This window comes from Salvelinus sp. IW2-2015, linkage group LG32 (assembly GCF_002910315.2).
Source record: "Salvelinus sp. IW2-2015 linkage group LG32, ASM291031v2, whole genome shotgun sequence".
Classification (NCBI taxonomy): Eukaryota; Metazoa; Chordata; class Actinopteri; order Salmoniformes; family Salmonidae; genus Salvelinus; species Salvelinus sp. IW2-2015.
Genome location: NC_036871.1, coordinates 30,424,306 through 30,448,574, shown reverse-complemented (window position 1 = coordinate 30,448,574; position 24,269 = coordinate 30,424,306). Strand labels below are relative to the sequence as shown.

General features: G+C 42.9%; 1 protein-coding gene across 2 annotated transcripts; it reads left to right on the top strand.

The window, feature by feature from the left end:
• Positions 1-430: 430 nt before the first annotated feature.
• On the top strand, positions 431-22,610 carry LOC111957045 (afadin- and alpha-actinin-binding protein). Of its 2 annotated transcripts, none has more exons than XM_023977766.2 (14): positions 431-700; positions 6,945-7,063; positions 7,205-7,377; positions 7,617-7,829; positions 8,119-8,229; positions 8,468-8,603; positions 8,771-8,846; positions 8,975-9,188; positions 9,950-10,121; positions 14,259-14,398; positions 16,902-17,078; positions 19,161-19,278; positions 19,387-19,537; positions 20,931-22,610. In XM_023977766.2, exons 2-14 carry the CDS (start codon positions 7,021-7,023, stop codon positions 21,082-21,084), a joined length of 1,878 nt encoding a protein of 625 aa, XP_023833534.1. In that variant the 5' UTR covers positions 431-700; positions 6,945-7,020; the 3' UTR covers positions 21,085-22,610. The 2 variants fall into 2 exon arrangements, with proteins under 2 accessions (XP_023833534.1, XP_023833533.1); XM_023977765.2 differs by having other exon boundaries at positions 14,241-14,398.
• Positions 22,611-24,269: the final 1,659 nt, after the last annotated feature.

Below are 24,269 nucleotides of genomic sequence, written 5' to 3'. Positions count from 1 at the left end.
GGCTGTGTACTACATTTTATACGCCTGTCAGCAACAGCTGAAATAGCCGAATCCACTAATTTGAAGGGGTGTCCACATACTTTTGTATATATAATGTATAATCACTCATGGGTAGGATAAATGCACCTGACAGCATTCCTAATTTGCAAAATGTCCGTAGGACGTCCAAATCTGACGTCACCCCATTGAAGTTGACATTTAAAACGTTAAAGGTAAGGGATTTTTTTTTTTAATTTTAAATTTTATTTAACTTGGCAAGTCAGTTAAGAACACATTCTTATTTACAATGACGGCCTTATTTACAATGACGTTAAGGTTAGGGTTATATGGTTAGTGTAGGGGTTAAAGTCAGGGTTTAGGGTAGGGACTTCCCAAGGATCACAGATAGCCCTAACCTTTGGATAAATAGTCCGTCAGAGGAACGACGGATCCAATACAGTGGACTGATACTGGTTGCTTGACAACGCGCCCGCRAATGACGGTGGTGTTTGTTTTGAAGCCAACTTTAAAAACAATGTACCTTGCCAATGTGGGCTAGTTTGGCATTCATGGTTAAGAACTAAGAACTACTTAGTTAGCTAACTATAGCTAGATAGAGACGGATTTCACTTATTTTTTYAATTGAACTATTGTAGCCTTCTTGAATTGGCAGGCAGGCTAAGCAATATAATTCCTCACTCCACGTCGGACCCGAAATCAAGTGAGTATCCACACTAAATTAACGCCGGCATCCAGCCATGACATGTCCTAGCTAGTTAGCTACAAAAATATTTTGCAACGTTTCATCAAAACCTAGCTAGCTACTAGTACTCCAGCAGTTAACTATATATACTGTAGTAGTTTTCTACCTGGCTAGTTAGGTAAACCAGCCAGGTCAACAACGTCAACGGAACAGATTAGCGAACGTTAATAGTAGTTTACAGAGTTAACTTTTAGCAAACGTTAATCAAACTTTAGATAACGTTAACTAGCTAGAAAGTTGGCGTTATCTCGCTAAGTGTTTACATGCGAGTGTGACTACGTTTTCAACTGAGCCTCCTGTGTATTGATCTCACTTGCAGCATCTCAATAAAATGATTAAAATATATAGTTTGGTGTGTTGATACTAACGTTAGGCTATAACTGTATACTCACACAATGTCTGATATTGTCAACACTAAAATGTTTYCTTCTTGTCAGTTGCCTGCTCTTATTGGATTCAAATGTATTTTGGGACGTAACGTCGGGAGTCTGTATTGGTTGGACTCCCTAATACAGACTCTCAATGTTGTGTCCAAAATCATTGGTTGTGTCCCAAAGCTAAATTCAGATGGAGGCACAGTGAGGGATGTTGCTCTGTAACTCCCCTGTTTTGGTTAAAGCGTGACATAGGGAAAACTTAAATGGGAGTTAGTGTGAGTGCAGATAAGAGACCTATGCAGCCTGGTTAAATGGATAAGGACACCACATAGCTACTGCCACTGTGGCTCGATTTACCTTCTACTCAGGTGCTATCACATGCAGCAGCGGTGTGTGGGTAAAATCACTGAGGAAGGCAAGCCAGTATAAAAGCCATATTACAACCTATGTTGTGATAATTGTGTTTGCTCCCATTTGAACATACATCACCGTGATAAACAATAAGGCATGTAAATAAGTCAGTGGTTGAATAAATTCAACAAATACGTTTGTTTTATCACAAAACCGGCGAGCAACATATGTTCTGTGAAGTCCACAAAGCAAATATTGTATGTCACAAATAGTTATACAATGAACAAAAATATAAACACATGTAGTGTTGATCCTCATGAGCTGAAATAAAAGATCCCAGAAATGTTGTATATGCATAAAAAGCTTATTTCTCAAAATGTTTTGCTGAAATTTGTTTACAACCCTGTTAGTGAGAATTTCTACTTTGCCAAGATAATCCATCCACCGGACAGGTGTGGCATGATCATTACACAGTTTCACCTTGTGCTGGGGACAATTAAAGGCCACCCTAAAATGTGCAGTTTTGTCATACAACACAATGCCACAGAAGTCTCAAGTTTTGATGGAATGTCCACCAGAGCTGTTTCCAGATAATTTAATGTTCTCTACCATAAGCTGCCTCAAAGTCATTTTAAGGAATTTGGTACAGCCTCTGCTATTGGGCTCCCGAGTGGCGCAGTGGTCTAAGGCACTGCATCTCAGTGTACCTGGTTCGAATCCAGGCTGTATCACATCCGGCCGTGATTGGGAGTCCCTTAGGGCGGAGGACAATTCGCCCGGCGTCGTCTGGGTTTGAATGAAATTGTACTAAAAATAATAATAATTTAGCACCATTTCAACTTTAAACCTTTAAACATGATCAAATCAACAAGGTTATATATGCTTAGTTTAGTACACTGAAAACAAACTTTGAGACCAAAACAATTCAGTCCATTGTTGCTAAATATCATGTGGCTGTCCATGGTACTGGTCTCTGTCTCTGTGTGTGTGTGTGTGCGTGCCTACTTGTAAACTAGTTGAACGCCAATGCCATCCTCTCATGTTGGCAAGACAGTTTATGGCTTTGTAATACAGTACGATTTTTGTAATCATAGGCTAGCTAAAATGCTGGCCAGCCTAGGATATCAACACAAGTAGACCAGAAACTTTGCTTAGGATTTGATTGGTGTGAAACCATATACAAACTGTCCTCCCTTGGGGGGGGGGGGTGTTTTGCTGCACCTGGACAACCCACAGTTGAGCTCAGCTCAATGCTGATTATTTTATTTAAAAAATGTATCAAGGGAAGCCAAATGCTTGCTGGCATCAATCAATCAAATTCTACAGCTGCAATGTCACTNAAAAATGTATCAAGGGAAGCCAAATGCTTGCTGGCATCAATCAATCAAATTCTACAGCTGCAATGTCACTKTTTTTGTCCAGACAGCATTAGATACACAGGCTACACATACTGAGACAGAGGGGTGCTGTTTCCCTCGTGCGGTTAATTTCTCTGGTGAGATTCAGCCACTTGTTAATTGATGGAAAATTATGAAAACACTTTTATTGGTCAAATATTTGTGAAATATTTCCCTTGGCATCCACAAATACATGCCACTGATCACGTGTTGCCCAAGGCTATCAAAACAGTCCGGTCTACTATACTTAAGTCTACAATGGAATGCACACCATGTTTAAACAGAGCACAATAACTGTACCAGGGGCCTATTTTTAAAGTGTTGTTATGAGAGTGTAGAATGTGATTCAGCTTGTTGCACCAGGAAAGTCTTAGGATCATATTATAGTCAAAGGGATCTGACCAATGGAAGGATCATACTGAGGCCCACTTGAATAATGTGTCTGCAGTTGTCTATTGTTAAAGCCTTTTTTTTTTTTTTAACTATCTTAGCATTTTGAATTCCGTGACATTGTTAAACCTTGCACACATCACACAGGTGTGTGTGTGCCTAAAAGCCTCCCTCTGGCATACAGTCACGCACCGGCCCAGAGATGGTCGCCTCGCTTCGCGTTCCTAGGAAACTATGCAGTATATGTCTTACATTGTTACCCCAGGAAATCTTAGGTTTTATTACATACAGTCGGGAGGAARTATTGGATATAAGAGCAACGTCAACTCACCAACATTACGACCAGGAATATGACTTTCCTGAAGCGGATCCTCTGCTTGSTACACCACCCAGGACAATGGATCGGATCCCAGCCGGCGACCCCAAAACAACMGCGCCGCAGACGGAGCAGTCTTCTCCGTAGACGGGCACATCGCAACACCMCTCCCGAGCATACTACTCGCCGATGTCCAGTCTCTTGACAACAAGGTAGACTAAATCCGAGCAAGGGTTGCCTTCCAGAGAGYCATCAGAGATTGTAACGTTCTTTGTTTCACGGAAATACGGCTCACTCGGGATACGTCATCAGAGTCGGTAGAGCCACCTGGCTTCTTCACGCATCGCGCCGACAGAAACAAACATCTCTGGTAAGAAGGGCGGGGGTGTATGCCTTATGATTAACGAGACATGGTGTGATCATAACAACATACAGGAACTCAAGTCRTTTTGTTCACCTGACCTAGAATTCCTRACAATCAAATGCCGACCGCATTATCTACCAAGAGAATTCTCTTCGATTATAATCAGTCGTGTATATCCCCCCAAGCAGACACATCGAGGCCCTGAAATAACTTAATTTGACTATATGTAAACTGGAAACCACATATCCTGAGGCTGCATTTATTGTTGCTGGGGATTTTAACAAGGCTTATCTGAAAACGAGGCTCCCTAAATTTTATCAGCATATTGAGTGCGCAACCCCGGCTGGCAAAACCCTGGATCATTGTTATTCTAACTTCCGCGACGCATATAAAGCCCTCCCCCTCCCTCCTTTTGTAAAATCTGACCACGACTCCATTTTGTTGCTCCCAGCCTATAGACAGAAACTAAAACAGAAAGCGCTCGGGTCTGTTCAACGCTGGTCCGACCAATCGGATTCCACGCTTCAAAATAGCTTCGATCACGTGGACTGGGATATGTTCCGCATAGCGTCGGACAATAACATTGCTGAATACGCTGATTCGGTGAGCGAGTTTATTAGCAAGTGCATCGGTGATGTTGTACCCACAGCGTCTATTAAAATTTTCCCCAACCAGAAACCGTGGATTGATGGCAGCATTCGCAAAAAACTGAAAGCGCAAACCGCTGCTTTTAATCAGGGCAAGGTGACTGGAAACATGACCGAATACAAYCAGTCTAGCTATTCCCTCCAAGGCAATCAAACAAGCTAAGCGTCAGTATAGAGACAAAGTAGAGTCGCAATTCAACGGCTCAGACACGAGGTATGTGGCAGGGTCTACAGTCAATCACGGACTACAAAAGGAAAACCAGCCKCGTCGCAGACCACSATATCTTGCTCTCAGACAAACTAAACAACTTCTTTGCTCGCTTTGAGGACAATACAGTGCCACTGACACGGCCCGCTACCAAAACCTGCGGGCTCTCCTTCACTTCACTCCTTCACTTCAACGTGAGTAAAACACTTAAACGTGTTAACCCTCGCAAGGCTGCCGGGCCAGACGGCATCCCCAGCGGGTCCTCGGAGCATGCGCAGACCAGCTGGCTGGTGTGTTTACGGACATATTCAATCAATCCTTATCCCAGTCTGCTGTTCCCACATGCTTCAAGAGGGCCACCATTGTTCCTGTTCCCAAGAAAGCTACGGTAACTGAGCTAAATTACTATTGCCCCGTAGCACTCACTTCCGTCATTATGAAGTGCTTTTAGAGAGTAGTCKAGGACCATATCACCTCCACCCTACCTGACACCCTAGACCCACTCCAATTTGCTTACCGCCCCAATAGGTCCACAGACGACAAAATCGCAATCACACTGCACACTGCCCTAACCCATCTGGACAAGAGGAATACCTATGTAAGAATGCTATTCATCGACTACCGCTCAGCATTTAACACCATAATACCCTCCAAACTAATTATTAAGCTCGAGACCCTGGGTCTTGACCACGCCCTGTGCAACTGCGTCCTGGACTTCCTGATGGGCCGCCCCCGGGTGGTGAGGGTAGGTAACAACATCTCCACCCCACTGATCCTCAACACTGGGGCCCCACAACGGTGCATTCTCAGCCCTCTCCTGTACTCCCTGTTCATCCATGACTGCGTGGCCACGCACGCCTCCAACTCAATCATCAAGTTTGCAGAAGACACTACAGTGGTAGGCTTGATTACCAACAATGATGAGATGGCCTACAGGGAGGAGGTGAGGGACCTRGGAGTGTGGTGTCAGGAAAATAACCTCACACTCAATGTCAACAAAACAAAGGAGATGATTGTGGACTTAAGGAAACAGCAGAGGGAGCACCCCCCTCTCCACATCGACGGGACAGTAGTSGAGAAGYTGTAAAGTTAAGTTCCTCGGCGTACACATCACAGACAAACTGAAATGGTCCACAGCGTGGTGAAGAAGGCGCAGCAGCGCCTCATCAACCTCAGGAGGCTGAAGAAATTTGGCTTGTCACCAAAAACACACACATTTTTACGGATGCACAATCGAGAGCATCCTGTCGGGCTGTATCACCGCCTGGTACGGCAACTGCGCCGCACACAACCGTAAGGCTCTCCAGAGGGTAGTGAGGTCTGCACAACGCATCACTGGGGGCAAACTACCTGCCCTCCAGGACACCTATACCACCCGATGTCACAGGAAGGCCAAAAAGATCATCAGAGACAACAACCACCCGAGCCACTGCCTGTTCACCCCGCTATCATCCAGAAGGCGAGGTCAGTACAGGTGCATCAAAGCGGGGACCAAGAGACTGAAAAACAGCTTCTYTCTCAAGGCCATCAGACTGTTAAACAGCCATCACTAACATTGAGTGGCTGCTGCCAACATACTGACTKATCTCTAGCCACTTTAATAATGAAAAAATGTATGTAATAAATGTATCACTAGCCACTTTAAACAATGCCACTTTATYTAATGTTTACATACCCTACATTACTCATCTCATATGTATATACTGTACTCTATACCATCTACTGCATCTTGCCTATGCTGTTCGGCCGTTGCTCATTCATATATTTTTATGTACATATTCTTATTCATTCCTTTACGTGTGTGTGTGTGTGTGTATAAGGTAGTTGTTGTGAAATTGTTAGATTACTTGTTAGATATTATTACATGGTCGGAACTAGAAGCACAAGCATTTCGCTACACTCGCATTAACATCTGCTAACCATGTGTATGTGACGAATAAAATTTGATTGAGTTAACATGCAAACCCTCTCTACTCAAGCTCAAAGTATCACTCTACTACAGTCCAGTGTAACAGCCAAGGCCTGAAAGCCTGTCCCATGCCGGCACGTCACACAGATGACGGTTAATCCTGCATGGTGTTGAAGAATCGACCCAGATTATCCTGCATTAGACGCTTATATCATTGGCTTGCTGCTTGATGCTCTATTTCAGGATTCTGTTCCAGTGAGGGATGCCTCCAGTTGGTCTCTCTCAGATGATCTCCCTACTATCTTGACGCTGTGTTGGCATGGAAGACTGGTGGACTACWGCAACTATAGAGCCATCAATAGGTAAGTTAATTCAAATGGTGTCTCTGGGGGGGGAATTGTTTGATTTTATGGGATGCATTTTTGTTTTAAACCTCTTAGTCAGCCAGTCTGAGTCAACTCTTAATGTATCAATTGGTCTCTCCATTTCCCTACTATGTTTAGAAAACCATGAGCTCTCCGGCATAGCAAGAATGACGATGTCCCCCTCGTGGCATCATAACAACCTTCCTACAATGCACTCCTCCACCATGCCACTGTCCAAGAGTTCCTACAATGTGTTAAGTGCCTTCTGCACTGAGGACAATGTTCCCRGGTGTATCTCTTACATCAATCAGGTACTGCACCATTGAAATGGCTATTATTTAGGTTACATTTAGAATATCAATACTTTCCCAATACTCTGTGAAGGTAGCATTGTATAATGTGCTGCTTGCTTGTTTATATAGCCAGGTATCACTATTCTTCTTCACTACTTGATTTGAGGTTTTGTGTATCTGAAGCTTCATTTATCTCATGCACTGAATCCTCTGAGTGCCAAKCTATTTGTCTGCCCTCTTTTTGGGGCCTTGTACAGGAGATGGACTCTCTGGGGTTCTCCTCTGCATGTATTGAGGCCAGCTCACCAGAGGTAAGCGGGGGGCTGAAAACTGTGCCAGCCCTGAACGGCATGTATGAGCTGCTCCAGATGCAGCGTCGCAGCCAACGCAGCCGGCAGGAGCAGGAGGCGGAGAGTCTTAAGAGCTCCAGCGCCCTGGAGCACCTGCAGATCACCAACTCCAGACTTAAGGTCAGGCAGTCTTTCCCATACATCGTTTTCCAGACAGGGTGCATATTGTCAATAGAAAGCTAGGTTGGGGCGCCTATAGAATGATAGGAGAAACACTGAGACGGGGGTTTACCACAACAACACTGACACTCATTTTACTACGTTTCCTATGTACAGTACATTGTCCTTGGGTGAAAGGTGCTTGCTTACCGCTTATAGGAGAACTTATAGTCTTAGTCAAGGTGAGCACATTCGCATACACTAGACTATATAATGTTGACATTACATGTACATTTGTGTTTGTTCCCAGGATCAGCTGGAGCTCTCTAAAAGAGAGACGTCGGGACTGCACGAGGCAGAGAGGCAGCTGCAACTCAAAATCAAGACTCTGCAGAACTGCCTTAAAACCGAAAAAGATGAGGTAGACTTTGTAATAAAATTGTTAATCATTACACTGTATATTTAATGATATGCTTGTAACTGCAATCATCCACGGGAAATGTAGARTCGGTGTGTGTGAGCCTGTCAAACCAGGGTCGTGTTCAGTAGGGCACACCGTAGCAAAGCATTATGCAACAGAAAAATTGTGTTCATGTTGGACAAGTTCAGGTAGTACTTCCCCGTTTCAAAATGTTTTCTCCCTAATGAACACACCCCAGGAGCAGAAGCTCCAGAGCATCATCGCCAGCCGAGCCTCTCAGTACAGCCATGATGCCAAGAGGAAGGAGAGGGAGAGCACCAAACTCAAAGAACGCCTCAACCAGCTACTGGTGGAAAAGAGGGATAAGAAACTCGGTAGGGGTGCTGGACCATGTTCTCAAGACATAGTTTCCTCCTCCTTATTTCAAAGGTTGTTGGAAATGTGAATCTTTGCAACCAAGTATCTTAAAAAATAAAAAACGTCCATGAAAAACGATCTATGTCTTTATAAAAAGTCCCTAATTTTCTTTTATCTCTACTAGCGATTGACGTATTGAACTACTTGGGACGGGCTGATGGGAAGAGAAGCCAATGGAAGACTGGAAAGGTCGAGGCCAGGTAGCAATACTCATCAAACTGAACCATGTCTGTTTTTAAGTGCATTCATCAACTCTTGATGCAACCAATCCTACATGGCTTTGGAGAAGCCACTTTTATGGGTGTGTGTTTATTTGCCATTATTGTAGACATGAGGGGGAGATGTACAAGTCCCTGCTGAGTGACTATGAGGTTCGTCATAGAGCCCTGATGCTGGAGAACGTTGAGCTGAGGAAGGTGCTGCAGCAGATGAAGCGGGAGATGGTGTCTATTCTGAGTCCTAGTCCTAGGAAACCATGCTTCAGAGACCATGTGGAAGACAGCCTAGAACTGAGTACCAGAAGTCCCCTACGTGACAGTACAGTGAGCTCCAAAAGTATTGGGACAGTGACACATTTTAAATAAGAATAGAATGTTTCTAAACTTCTACWTTATTGTGGATGTTACCATGATTACGGAATTCATCTTGGAATAATGATTGAGAAAGTAATTATCATGGTAGCATCCACATGAATGTAGAATTGTTTAGAAACATTCTATTCTTATTTACAATAAAAGGGAATCCAATGACACTACATTATTTTCCATTCATTTCTATTGGGCACAAAATAATATGAAACACAACCAAAACAAACAGCAAATGCATCCAACAAGTTTGTAGAGTGACAATCTTCATCTAATCATTGCGTGCTAGGAATTTGGGAACAAATACTAAACCTTTGACTACTTTTAATATAAATATATGTTATTTGTCCAAATTATTTTAGTCCCCTAAGATGGACTTTGTACATAAAGTGTTGTAATTTCTAAATGGTTCACCAGTATGAAGAAAAAAAACTCTAATTAAAACTGTCTGCACTTGAACCTTATAGTCGTTGTATAATTTCAAATCCAAAGTGTTGGAGTACAGAGCCAAAACAATAAGATGTATCGCTGTCCCAATACTTTTGGAGCRCACTGTAGATGCAAGACCTAATACATTTTGATAATACTCTTARAAATGTTAATCTTGACTTGCATCTTCGGTTATGTAGTGCCTATCACAAGATCTCTAAGCACTTTACATTACGTATGGGAATGACATCTGGTTAACATTGGTGAAGTGATCATTGTTGTGCCTTCAGGCCGGCTCAGACAGGGATAAGGAGGTTGTCGACTGCAGTAGAGAGACCCTGGACCAGTCATATGACCACGCCAGGGAACAATCCTGTGAGCACGCCCGGGAGCAGCTGACCAATAGCATTCGGCAGCAATGGAGGAGACTGAAGAGCCACATGGAGAGACTGGACAGCCAGGGTACAGACATCATATTACCAAAGAAGTTGACAATAAATCTAACTCAGTGGTTATCAATGGTTTTCTCTGGGAATTAACTGGTGTATGTTAGCAGTTGATGTTACTCTTCAATAACACAGCAAATCAGGGGGAGAAAAATGGGTTTATTCAAAGAGGACAAATCATAGATGTTATGCTGGGGTAGATTTTCATTCTCCCCTGTCCTCAGTGATTCTCTCCACAGAACAAAGCGACAGGATGTAGTTTTATAACCCAACCCTAGCCTGTGGTTGACCAATTATAATTCCTTACAATAAAACTGGGCCAATGGCCAAATAAGTACCCGGTTTCAGGCTCACTGCCTTGACAAATTCCTCCCATGTCTCTGACCCATTGATCATTAATTCCCTATTACAGAAAAAACACTTTCCATTGATCGTTAGTACTCTATTGACTTTTAGTCCTCTGTGTATTTATCTTTGAAATATTCTTACTCCCCCAGACCATTTTTAAAAAMAAATATACTTKAAATGTATTTTTAGAAAACATGAAAAAAAATAGGCAGTATAAAAAACAGCAGTAAGCATAAAATCATTCACATTAAACACAAAGACAAAGGGCATATTTTACTTCTTGTTACAATAAGAAATAGATTTCAAACTAGGTTATAGAAAATAAGTATTAACAGGTGTAATGATGTCTCTTATGATTCCTACCACATCCTGTATTAGGAGAGAACTCACAAAATAAATAATTGTCTGCAAGACAATATTCAATCGTCCTATTGGCAAGGTAATCATTCACAAAGTCCTTTAAAAGTTACCAGCTGGTATCAACTATTAACTGTAACCCATGATAAGGATGTAGAGTTTCTTACAACGCTTCAAATGGTCCCATGTTTTCGTACCCACGTCTCGTAGATGCTCCAAGTATTTGACCATTCATCCAACTGTTTTGGAGATGCTGATTTATGTGTGARTACGGTCACTGGCTGTTTGTCTTTACTACTTTTTACAGCCTGTGTGTTGGCCTAAGACATCTTTTGTCAATTCTGTCAGAATCTGTTGACTCAAAGCCAGGCAGTGCTGACCAGATGCTTGAAACCCGATAATCCTTGCGCAACTCAGCCTGAGGATAGATTGATGGAACAAAGGGTCCACAGGAGGGGGCCAAGTCTGCTTTTACGACCCTCGCCTGTAATTGTTGKATTCCTTTTTTAAGGTTTTTATCTGTTCACAAAGAGCCCTCAAACTATCTGTATCTCTCCAATGTCCTATCACGCTTATCAAGACATMTCTCATCCCGCTTCCTTACTTCGGRTAATAGAGTTAGACCATCTTGTTTRTGTCAACGAGTTAGACGTTCTCTGTATTATTTTCCCCAAGRTTTTTGTATATCAGACAGATTCCATCTTTGTCAACAATGACAGAATATTTCTTTATTGCTTGCCTACACTTCTCTACTTTGAAATGGTTCTTCATATCACTAGACCGTGACTTTAACATATTTTTCATGCTCACATCCGGAGGAGCTGTTCTGCCCTTCTCCAGTGGTTCTCGCACTTAAAAATGGCATTACATTAACTTAAAGATATATGTTATACATCTCTATGGTTATATATTATACATCTCTATGGTTATATACAGTTGAAGTCGGAAGTTTACATACACTTAGGTTGGAGTGGCAAGTTGGTAAGGACATCTACTTTGTGCATGACACAAGTCATTTTTCCAACAATTGTTTAGACAGATTATTTCACTATCACAATTCCAGTGGGTCAGAAGTTTACATACACTAAATTGACTTTAAACAGCTTGTACAATTCCAGAAAATGATGCCATGGCTTTAGAAGCTTCTGATAGACTAATTGACCTAATTTGAGTCAATTGGAGGTGTACCTGTGGATGTATTTCAAGGCCTACCTTCAAACTCAGTGCCTCTTTGCTTGACACCATGGGAAAATCAAAAGAAATCAGCCAAGACCTCAAAAAAATTGTGGACTTCCACAAGTCTGGTTCATCCTTGGGAGCAATTTACAAATGCCTGAAGGTACCACATTCATCTGTACAAACAATAGTACGCAAGTATAAACACCATGGGATTACGCAGCCGTCATACCGCTCAGGAAGGAGACTCGTTCTGTCTCCTAGAGATTAACATACTTTGGTGGGAAAAGTGCAAATCAATCCCAGAACAACAGCAAAGGACCTTGTGAAAATGCTGTAGGAAAAAGGTACAAAAGTATCTATATCCACAGTAAAACGAGTCCTATATCGACATAACCTGAAAGGCCGCTCYGCAAGGAAGAAGCCACTGCTCAAAAACCGCCATAAAAAAGCCACACTACGGTTTGCAACTGCAGATGGGGACAAAGATTGTACTTTTTGGAGAAATGTCCTCTGGTCTGATGAAACAAAAATAGAACTGTTTGGCCATAATGACCATCATTATGTTTGGAGGAAAAAGGGGGAAGCTTGCAAGCCGAAGAACGCCATCCCAACCATGAAGCACGGGGCAGCATCATGTTGTGGGGGTGCTTTGCTGCAGGAGGGACTGGTGCACTTCACAAAATAGATGGCATCATGAGGTATATCCACATTGTGGATATATTGAAGCAACATCAAGACATCAGTCAGGAAGTTAAAAGCTTGGTTGCAAATGGGTCTTCCAAATGGACAATGACCCCAAGCGTACTTCCAAAGTTGTGGCAAAATGGCTTAAGGACAACAAAGCCAAGGTAATGGAGTGGTCATCACAAAGCCCTGACCTCAATCCTATAGAACATTTGTGGGCAGAACTAAAAAAGTGTGTGCGAGCAAGGAGGCCTACAACCCTGGCTCAGTTACACCAGCTCTGTCAGGAGGAATGGGCCAAAATTCACCCAACTTATTGTGGGAAGCTTGTGGAAGGCTTCCCAAAACATTTGACCAAAGTTAAACAATTTAAAGGCAACGCTACCAAATACTAATTGAGTGTATGTAAACTTCTAACCCACTGGGAATGTGTTGAAATAAATAAAAGCTGAAATAAATAATTCTCTCTACTATTATTCTGACATTTCACGTTCTTAAAWTTAAGTGGTGATCCTAAGATGAGACATTTTTAATAGGATTAAATGTCAGGAATTGTGAAAGCCAATTGCATTTAAACTCAGTTAAGGTGTATGTAAGCTTCTGACTTCAACTGTATTTATTTAACCCTTTGGACTCAAACTTCCTTCTAGAACACATTGTTTCTGTAGGGCCTGGTTACCCATAAAACRTGTTCACTTCAAAACATTGTAGAAGTCTTACATTACCCACATGTGTAAAATTGCTACTCAACTAGCAACTCACTTCTATGCAAAAAGGGTTCACAAAAAGGACTCAAACCTTTTTAATAGAGGACTTGAATCCCAAAATGGAGATTTAATAAACCTGTGACAGAGCAAAGGACCCAAACCTTGTACATCACAGATGCGTATCACTCATTGCATGCACTAATTTTAACCTGATTTGGTTCTTTTAAATGATATCGGTCTAGACTCACCCAGCAATATGTTAGTCAATCAGGAGATTAAGAGWTGAATCCCATTGGTTGTGCTCAGCCCTCTCTTTCCCTGGATAAACACACAGAGTTGAGTTTTTCTGTGTTCAAGACCAATTCATCCGCGTCAAGGCACCAAGTGTTAGCAGTTGATGTTACTTTTCAATAACAGACCCCAAAGCAAATCAGGGGGAGAAAAATTGGTTTATTCAAAGAGGATAAATCATAGATCTGTCCTCAGTGATTCTCTGCACAGAACAAAGGGACACGATGTAGTTTTATAACCCTAGCCTGTGGTTGACCAATTAGAATTCCTTGCAATAAAACTGGGCCAATGGCCAAATAACAAGTATCCTGTTTCAGGCTCACTGCCTTGACAAATTCCTCACATGTCTCTGACCCATTGATCATTAATTCCCTATTACAGGAAAAACTACTGTTTCCATTGATCGTTAGTACTCTTGACCTGTCGTCCTCTGCATTGTGTATTTATCTTCAAAATATTCTTACATGTAGGTACTGTACATGACAATCAATTTAAAATGACTACCAGTACTGCTGCATTTGAAACTATTCTGCTGTCAAAACATTCTATWTTTCTTCACCATTGATCAGAATGTGTTGTGTCATCAGCCTCCCTGGTGCAGCAGAGCCAGCAGCGTGCTGGTAAAGAGCTGGTCCCCAGACAGATCCATGAGGAGGAGATGGGGAGGATGAGACTGGAGGTCCAGCAGTGTAAAGATTTCATCCAGACCCAGCAGCAGCTCCTACAGGTTAGTAAGGCTCTCTTTTCAAACCGAGCTACAAATATCTATAGTACATCTGTTTTATTGCCTTGAATTTGAGCCTTACTAATCTTGTTCCCAGACACTTCCGACCAAATGCGTGAAGGGTCTGGTGGACCAACGCGTCGAACTTGGCCTTTGTTAGCGAATACAGAAAGGGCGGGAGAACGTCCTGGTGCATATGCATTGGCTTAATCTACCAACCAATCATCTCCCACAACACCTTCCCCCTAACCCTCCCCTGTACGCTAGCACACCACAAGCACAGAGCCACACCTTGCAGTCGTGTCATTCGCTAAAATTAAATGATGACATACTTTACTCGGTAAGGTCACTCCCATGGAATTATATGGTCATTCCCACTAAGGCCAACTTTGAACCATTGATGTACATGGGGTGTAATAATTAGTCCAAACATTTTTGCAACTAAAATCAAATTTCAATCAAATGTATTTATAAAGCTATTATCAGCTGATGTCACAAAATGCTGTACAGAAACCCAGCCTAAAACCCCAAACAGCAAGCAATGAAGGTGTAGAAGCACGGTGGCTAGGAAAAACACCCAAGAAAGGKCAGAACCTAGGAAGAAACCTAGAGAGGAACCAGGCTGAGGGGTGGCCAGTCCTCTTTTGGCTGTGCCGGGTGGCGATTAAAACAGAACATGGCCAAGATATTAAAATGTTCATAGAGACCAGCAGGGTCAAATAATAATAATAATAATAATAATAATAATCACAGTGGTTGTCGAGGGTGCAACAGGTCAGCACCTCAGGAGTAAATGTCAGTTGGCTTTTCATAGCCGATCATTGAGTATCTCTACCGCTCTCCTGCTGTCTCTAGAGAGTTGAAAACAGCAGGTCTGGGACAGGTAGCACGTCCGGTGAACAGGTCAGGGTTCCATAGCCGCAGGCAGAACAGTTGAAACTGGAACAGCAGCACGACCAGGTGGACTGGGGACAGCAAGGAGTCATCAGGCCAGATAGTCCTGAGGCATGGTCCTAGGGCTCAGGTCCTCAGTGAGAGAGCGAATTAGAGAGAGCATACTTAAATTAACACAGGACACCGGATAAGACAGAAATACTCCAGATATAACAGACTGACCCTAGCCCCCCGACACAAACTACTGCAGCATAAATACTGGAGGCTGAGACAGGAGGGTTCAGGAGACACAGGCAGGATATTACCCCACCCACTTTGCCAAAGCACAGCCCCCACAGGGATATCTCCAACCACCAACTTACCATCCTGAGACAAGGCCGAGTATAGCCCACAAAGATCTCACCCACGGCACAACCCAAGGGGGGTGCCAACCCGGACAGGAAGATCGCGTCAGTGACTCAACCCACTCAAGTGATGCACCCCTCCTAGGGATGGCATGGAAGAGCACCAGTAAGCCAGTGACTCAGCCCCTGTAATAGGGTTTGAGGCAGAGAATCCCAGTGGAGAGAGGGGAACCGGCCAGGCAGAGACAGCAAGGGTGGTTCGTTGCTCCAGTGCCTTTACGTTCACCTTCACACTCCTGGGCCAGACTACACTCAATCATAGGACCTACTGAAGAGATGAGTCTTCAATAAAGACTTAAAGGTTGAGACCGAGTCTGCGTCTCTCACATGGGTAGGCAGACCATTCCATGAAAATGGAGCTCTATAGGAGAAAGTCCTGCCTCAGCTGTTTGCTTAGAAATTCTAGGTACAATTAGGAGGCCTGCGTCTTGTGATAGGTAATGCTTTGTAGGTTAGCAGTAAAACCTTGAAATCAGCCCTTGCCTTAACAGGAAGCCAGTGTAGAAAGGCTAGCACTGGAGTAATATCACATTTTTTGGTTCTAGTCAAGATTCTAGCAGCCATGTTTAGCACTAACTGAAGTTTATMTATTGCTTTATCCGGGTAGCCAGAAAGTAGAGCATTGCAGTAGTCTAACCTAGAAGTGACAAAAGCATGGATATGTTTTTCTGCATCATTTTTGGACAAAGTTTCTGATTTTTGCAATGTTATAGATGGAAAAAGCTGTCCTTGAAACAGTCTTGATATGTTCGTTAAAAGAGCYATCAAGGTCCAGAGTAACGCCGAGGTCCTTCAGTTTTATTTGAGATGACTGTACATCCATCAAGATTAATTGTCAGTCAACAGAAGATCTCTTTGTTTCTTGGGACCTAGAACTAGCATCTCTGTTTTGTCTAAAAGTAGAACATTTGCTGCCATCCACTTCCTTATGTRTGAAACACAGGCTTCCAGGTAGGGCAATTTTGGGGCTTCACCAAATGAGTTYATATTGGACAAATTCAGGTAGGTCCCTCTCCATTTCATTAGCTTCTGTTTAAGAAAGTTTTTGCAACAGAATTGGTGTAATGAATACGCCCCAGACTTATGTGCTGTGTGCAATGCCCTGGGGATGAGGTTAGTCTAATAGACACTTATTAGTTATTCAGTCAAATGTTCAGTCAAATGTTATGTCTGTTTCCTCTTCCTTGTGTTTGTCCGTGTGTGAGCAGCAGCAGTTAAACTCCCCCTGCTATGATGATGAGACTGCTGCTCTTCTGAATGACTGCTACACTCTGGAGGAGAAGGAGCGTCTCAAAGAGGAGTGGAGGCTCTTTYACGAGCAAAGGAGGAACTTTGAGAGGGAGCGAGAGAACTTCACTGAAGCTGCCATTCGCCTCGGACATGAGGTATCCATTTTGTTTTTGGAAAGTTCTCGAGATGGAAGAATTATATTTGGCCAAGATGTGTCACTTAAAGGCCCAGTACAGTCAAATTATTTTTTCCTGTGTTTTATGTATTTCCATACTTAACTCATAAAAAGAAACATTCCTTTTTCAGGACCCTGTCTTTCAAAGATAATTCGTAAAAATCCAAAACTTCACAGCTCTTCATTGTAAAGGGTTTATACACTGTTTCCCATGCTTGTTCAATGAACCATAAACAATTAATGAACGTGCACCTGTGGAACGGTCGTTAAGACACTAACAGCTTACAGACGGTAGGCAATTAAGGTCACAGTTATGAAAACCTAAGACAGCGCTACAAGGAGACAGGACGGACAGCTGATCGTCCTTGRAGTGGCAGACCACGTGTAACACCTGCACAGGATTGGTACATCCGAACAGCACACCTGCGGGACAGGTACAGGATGGCAACAACAACTGCCCGAGTTACACCAGGAACGCACAATCCCTCCATCAGTGCTCAGACTGTTTGCAATAGGCTGAGAGGCTGGACTGAGGGCTTGTAGGCCTGTTGTAAGGCAGGTCCTCACCAGACATCACCGGCAACAACGTTGCCTATGGGCACAAACCCACRGTCGCTGGACCAGACAGGACTGGCAAAAAGTGCCCATCACTGACAAGTCGCGGTTTTGTTTCACCAGGGTGATGGTCGGATTCACGTTTATCGTCGAAGGAATGAGCGTAACACAGAGGCCTGTACTCTGGCGCAGGATCGAGGTGGAGGGTCCGTCATGGCTTGGGGCGGTGTATCACAGCATCATCGGACTGAGCTTGTCGTTGCAGGCAATCTCAACGCTGTGCGTTACAGGGAAGACATCCTCCTCCCTCATCCGCCTCCCGGGTGGCGCAGTGGTCTAAGGCAGTGCTAGCTGTGCCACCAGAGATTCTGGGTTCGAGCCCAGGCTCTGTCGCAGCCGGCCGCGACCGGGAGGTTCATGGGGCGACGAACAATTGGTCCAGCGTCGTCCGGGTTGGGGAGGGTTTGGCCGGCAGGGATATACTTGTCTCATCGCGCACTAGCAACTCCTGTGGCGGGCCGTGCYCAGTGCACGCTGACCAGGTCGCCAGGTGTACGGTGTTTCCTCCGACACATTGGTGCGGCTGGCTGCGCTTGGATGTGCGTTGTGTCAAGAAGCAGTGCGGCTAGTTGGGTTGTGTTTCAGAGGACGCATGACTCTCAACCTTCGCCTTTCCCGAGTCCGTACGGAGTTACAGTGATGAGACAAGATAACTACTACCAATTGGATACCACGAAATTGGGGAGAAAAAAGGGGTTAAATATTTTTATTTTTTTAAAGAACTGGCAAATCTGGTGCAGTCCATGAGGAGGAGATGCACTGCAGTACTTAATGCAGCTGGTGGCCACACCAGATACTGACTGTTACTTTTGATTTTGACCCCCCCCCCCCCTGTTCAGGGACACATTATTCCAATTTTCTGTTAGTCACATGTCTGTGGAACTTGTTCAGTTTGTCTCTTGAATCTTGTTATGTTCATACAAATATTTACACATGTTAAGTTTGCTGAAGAAAACGCAGTTAACAGTGAGAGATGTTTATGTTTTTGCTACTAATGACCATCTGCAGCGTCAGAGCTTGGAGAAGCCTAATTACCGTGACTAAATGGTCAAGTGGAATTGAACTCCCATCATGACTCGTGACCGCTGGTGAGGCAGTAATACGGCCACTTAACAGCCCTAGTTGGAATAATACTGTAAAATTGTGATGCCCTTTTAGTGTAAGAGCTGTTTGAAAAGACCACTTGAAATTTCAGCCTGTTTTGGTAGGATGGTGTAATCACCAGGCAAWAAATTACTTAATAAACCAATAAGAGTTTATTGCCAACTATGCCAATAACAGCTAGTTTTCCACTTCCTACTCAGACCACACAGACAGTCCTAGCAAAATTCTTGCTTGAGAAATGTTTCTTTTTAACCATTTTTAATGATTGAGTGAACATTTTTTAAAGTCTGCATTGGACTTTTAACTGCYTCTTAGCCCTGTTTCGTCAATTTTGTTTTCACAGAAAAAGGCTTTCGAGGAAGACCGTGCCTCGTGGCTCAAGAATCAGTTCTTGAACATTACTCCATTTGTGGACCGAAAAAGACATTCTGCATCAGAAACTCAACATGCCTTATCAACTAGTACGTCGTATATTTATGCTGCAGCATTTAAAAAAAAATAAAAGTACATTAATATTCTGTGTGGTTTGTTTTATGCATGGTTGGTCACAATTGTCTTTTCCTTTCTAGGTAGTGAGCCCGATATGAGGATCCCCTCCACTCCAGCCAGGCTGACCAAATCCCGGACGTACGCTGCGTTCTCCACTCCTAAAGCTGTCGCTGGCATGCCCTCCACAGCTGAGCTCTACCACACACTACGCCTCATACCAGACAGCAGCAGGTGCTCTATCCCAGCTCGCTATTGTCATAGTCAGTCATTTTAAGTTTTTGAAACGTATGTATGGGATACACATGGTATACATCGTCCAACGAAATTATTACTAGCAAGWWCCTTCTCGACAATGCAACAACAAGAAATAAGATAAGAAAACAAACATATAGTAAATGGCTCAGTACAWCAGAATAAACTGTGTGATAAATCACATGACATTTAAATCAGTGTCTTAAACCAGTGCTGGGAAGTAAATCAATAGAATATTGATCATCACAAATCAGATTTCTTTAGTTGCAGGTGTAATTGCGGGTGTATTGAAATGCTTGTGTCCAATATTGCAGTACTATCTAACAATACACACAAATCTAAAGTAAAAGAATGGAATTAAGAAATATAGAAACATTAGGACCAGCAACTCGGTAGTGAGGGTTGCAACCGACGACAGATTATTTTTACGCGCTTCAGCACTCGGTGGTCCTGTTCTGTGAGGTTGTGTGGCCTACTACTTTGCGGCTGAGCCATTGTTGGTCCTAGACATTTCCAATTCACAATAACAGCACTTAGTTGACCGGGAAGCTCTAGCAGGGCAGATATTTGACCAATTGACTTGTTGGAAAGGTGGCATCCTATGACTGTGCCACGTTGAAAGTCGCTGAGCTCTTCAGTAAGGCCATTTTACTGTCAATGTTTGTCTATGGAGATTGCATGGCTGTGGTAAAACCAGTATATAAACACATTATTKATGTGACCAGTGTTCCATGTTTATGTACAGAAGGCAGCAACCTCTAAGGTGCAGGGATGAGTAACCAGGTGGTAGCCGGCTAGACGGTGACTAAGTTCAGGGCAGGGTACTTGGTGGAGGCCGGCTAGTGATGGCTATTTAGCAGTGTGATGGCCTTGCGATAGAGGTTTTTCAGTCTCTCAGTCCCAGCTTTGATGCACATGTACTGACCTTGCCTTCTAGATGATAGCGGGGTGAACAGGGTGTGCTCGGGTGGCTGAGGTCCTTGATGATCTTCTTGGCCTTCCTGTGACACTGGGTGCTGTAGATGTCCTGAAGGGCAGGCAGTGTGCTCCCGGTGGTGCGTTGGGCTGACCGCACCACTCTCTGGAGAGCCCAGGGTTTGGGGGTGGTGCAGTTGTGGTAATACAGCCCAACGGGATGCCTTCAATGGTGCATCTGTATAAGTGTGTGCGGGTCTTGGGGGCAAAGCCAAATGTCTTCAGTGTCCTAAGGTTGAAGAGMCGCTCTTGTGCCTTCACCACACTGTGTGAGTGGACAATTTCAGATTGTCCGTGATTTGTACTCCGAGGAACTTGAGGATMTTCACCTTCTCCACTGTAAGGCTCTCTTTCTGTGTGGTTTGTGATCAACCCTTGTTTGTGCTTTATTCCTCAGCTCTTCCAGAGGCAGTTCAAAGCGAGGYAGCTGGCAGGAGTCCAACACCATCCATAGTAGAGAAGATTCTCGGGTCAGGTCCAGGGACCGATACGGAGGTGGAGACTGCTGCAGTATCTTCTCGCTAGGGTTAGAGGAAAACAGCCTCACCTGAATACACACTCCAGTGACATTTATATTACTGTGGACTCAACAGACCACTCAGATGGCAGTCCATGGCCGTGTTCATTAGGCACCAAACAGAAGAAAATGTAATGTAACGGAAGGGCTACCTGGATTTGTTCAATATGTCACACTCATTTTTGTTTTCTGTTGTGTGCCCTAATGAACATGACCCATCTTTCAACACCACCACTGTCTCAGGATGAACAGTGGTACATCGTTGTTCACCGAAACTCGATTGAATCAGAGAGAACTTTAATGAACATGTAGATTTGTTTTGTTTTTCTTTATTTTAGATTTAGATTTTTACTGAGTAAAGCATCTCCAAGTCTAAGTGTTCGTGAAGTMGCAGCCAAATCTTAATTTGGGTAAATCAGGGTTCTGCTTACACCAATTCGGTGCCTTTTTAGATAAGTAACTTGGTCAACAAATTTGTCACAATTTTAACATTCTATCATAAATGGCACATGTTCAACTTTTTTTTTTAAAACACGTTTTCCCATCAAGAGGTGTTAAATCTACAAATTATTATAGTAAGTGCTTATTAAGTGCCAAATATAGTAACAGGGTTGACGATGTCATCCTATATCAGCCATAAATGTCCTTGTGACAGGGGGAATGGAAGTTCGTGGTGTGCAACAGGGAGTGGCAATTGAATGCAAGCTTCACCTTTTTTTTTATTGTTAAAACATTTTCTAGCTTGTGTCTATGGATAACAGGGTTGACTTGTTATGCTCGACCTGCTCAGTTTCACTACAAAACACCAGAAAATGGSCAAAAAGAATAGAACCAGCTCACCTGCTTTTACASTATGATTTGACTATTAGATGTTCAATGTTTCTTTAGAATAAAAAAGGATTAGTTTCACTATTAAAACAAGAGGTCAGTTCATGTAACAGGGTTGACCTTAAAATGAGGGATAGACAAATTAATCACTAATCCGTTAAATAAATAATCTTCAGAAATGGCTGTCAAAGCAACAATAACTAGGGCCTTACAATGATGGTGAAAACTTGGAGAAATGTTGGTTAAAATCTTCCTAGAAGTCACTGAGGGTGCATGGAGGGACATGTCAAAATGCTGAATTTTGGCACTTTAGCAAGTCTTTACTCATTAAAAATAGGAATTATTTTATTCTCCATGAAAGGGAATTTCATTTAATATAACAGACTTCTAAAATACAATATTGGTGCACAATTTACTCAAACAGAAAATCCACTCAATCTATCTTTCTGTATTTTGTCATTAGTCACCTGTTTTTATATGGTCCCAAAAAAATCTAGTTTTCAAGATATTGGACTTTCAAGAGATGCGAAAGGCACACTTTTTTGTGGAACGAACCACATATTTTCCAATTTGCGAGAAGCTATCAATAGGCTACTGCCTAGTCCTGAATGTTTACACATGGTTTTCACTCCAGATCATTAATATTATTTTAATGAACTTTATTCTAAATGTTTAATGTTAAGTGATATGCTGCTCTGAAATTGCAATAAATGTATTTATTTTTAACTGACATCTCTTCTACATCTTGTGCTTTGTGTTTAGTACCCCTTAGCGGTTCATGACAGGAGTCATGAAGATGGCACCATACTGTATGGCCGCAGCCTTGCGAGCTCCGACCCAACTTTGCTATTTTGTGATTCTTTTTTGCACTAAATGTATCCGTTATCACTTATGATTGATTACTTTTGAACATCAAATCGTCAGTTACTAACCTCAATTCTGGCTTCAACTTTGACTCATCTGCTCTGGGCTCTGTGTAATTCCGACCACATTTTCGGGCTACACGAGGAATGGCCGGCGAAAGAGGCAGGAGAGGGAGCCCTGGCGAGATTAAGGGAAAACTGGCAACCTCTTCCCTCCAATCTATTGGCCAATAGATTATCTTGATAGTAAGATGGATGACCTCCAATTTGTGAATTTGCTTTCAATGGTACTGGTAACTACAATAGTCTCTGCTTTTCTGAAACATGGCTTTCGGACAAGATGCCTCGCATGGTTATCCAACTAAATGGATTCGCCATTCACTGAGCGGACAGGACATTGGATTCAGGGAGATCGAAGAGGGGTATGCCTCTTCATCACCAGCAAATGGTTTGCTGTCTATAGCGCAGTGGAATACCTGATGGTCAAATGCTGACTTTTCTACCTCATGAGGTTTTTAGCTGTTATCGTGACTGCTGTATACACTGAGTTAACCAAACATTAGGATCACTTTCCTAGTTTTGAGTTGCACCCCCCTTTTGCCCTCAAAAGTCTAAATTCATTGTGACATGGACTCTACAAGGTGTCAAGAGTTTCACAGGGATGCTTGCCCATGTTTACTCCAATGCTTCCCCCAGTTGTCAAGTTGGCTGGATGTCCTTTGGGTGGTGGACCATTCTTGACACACGGGAAACTGTTGCGCGTGGAAAAGCCCAGTAGAGTTGCAGTCACTTGACACAAACCAGTGTGCCTGGCACATACTACCATACCCTGTTCAAAGGCACTTAAATATTTTGTCTTGCAGATTCACCCGCTGAATGGCACAAATACGCAATCCATGTCGGTCTCAAGGCTTAAAAATCATTCTTTAACCTACCCTTCATCTAGACTGATTTTGAAGTGGATTTAAGAAGTTACATCAATAAGGGATCATAGCTTTCACCTGGTCAGTCTCATGGAAAAAGCAGGTGTTAATGTTTTGTATATTCCTCAGGACAAGAAAAACAAGCTGGCACTGAACGAATTGAACAAGACTATAAAACTATAAACAAGCAGGAAACCATGCATGCGGAGGCTGCTTTTCTGGTTGATGCTGATTTTAATTCCGCATCATTAAGACATGTGATGCCTACTTCCATCCACACGTCTCCTTCGTCACTAGTGGCGATAAAGTCCTAGACCACTGTTATTCTACCCACAAGCAAGCATATAAGGCCCCCCTTCGYTAAATCATATTGACTCTATCCTCCTAATTTTCCTTTCAAAGTGAAAATGTTTGACATTTTTGCTAATTCATTAAATGAAATACAGATCTAATTTACATAAGTATTCACACCCCTGAGTTATTAATTTGTAGAAGCACCTTTGGCAGCGATCACAGCCTTGTCATCTTGGGTATGTCTATCAGCTTTGCATATCTGAATTTGGGGATTTTCTTCCTTTTGGTTTTTTTAAGCTTCCATGAGGCGG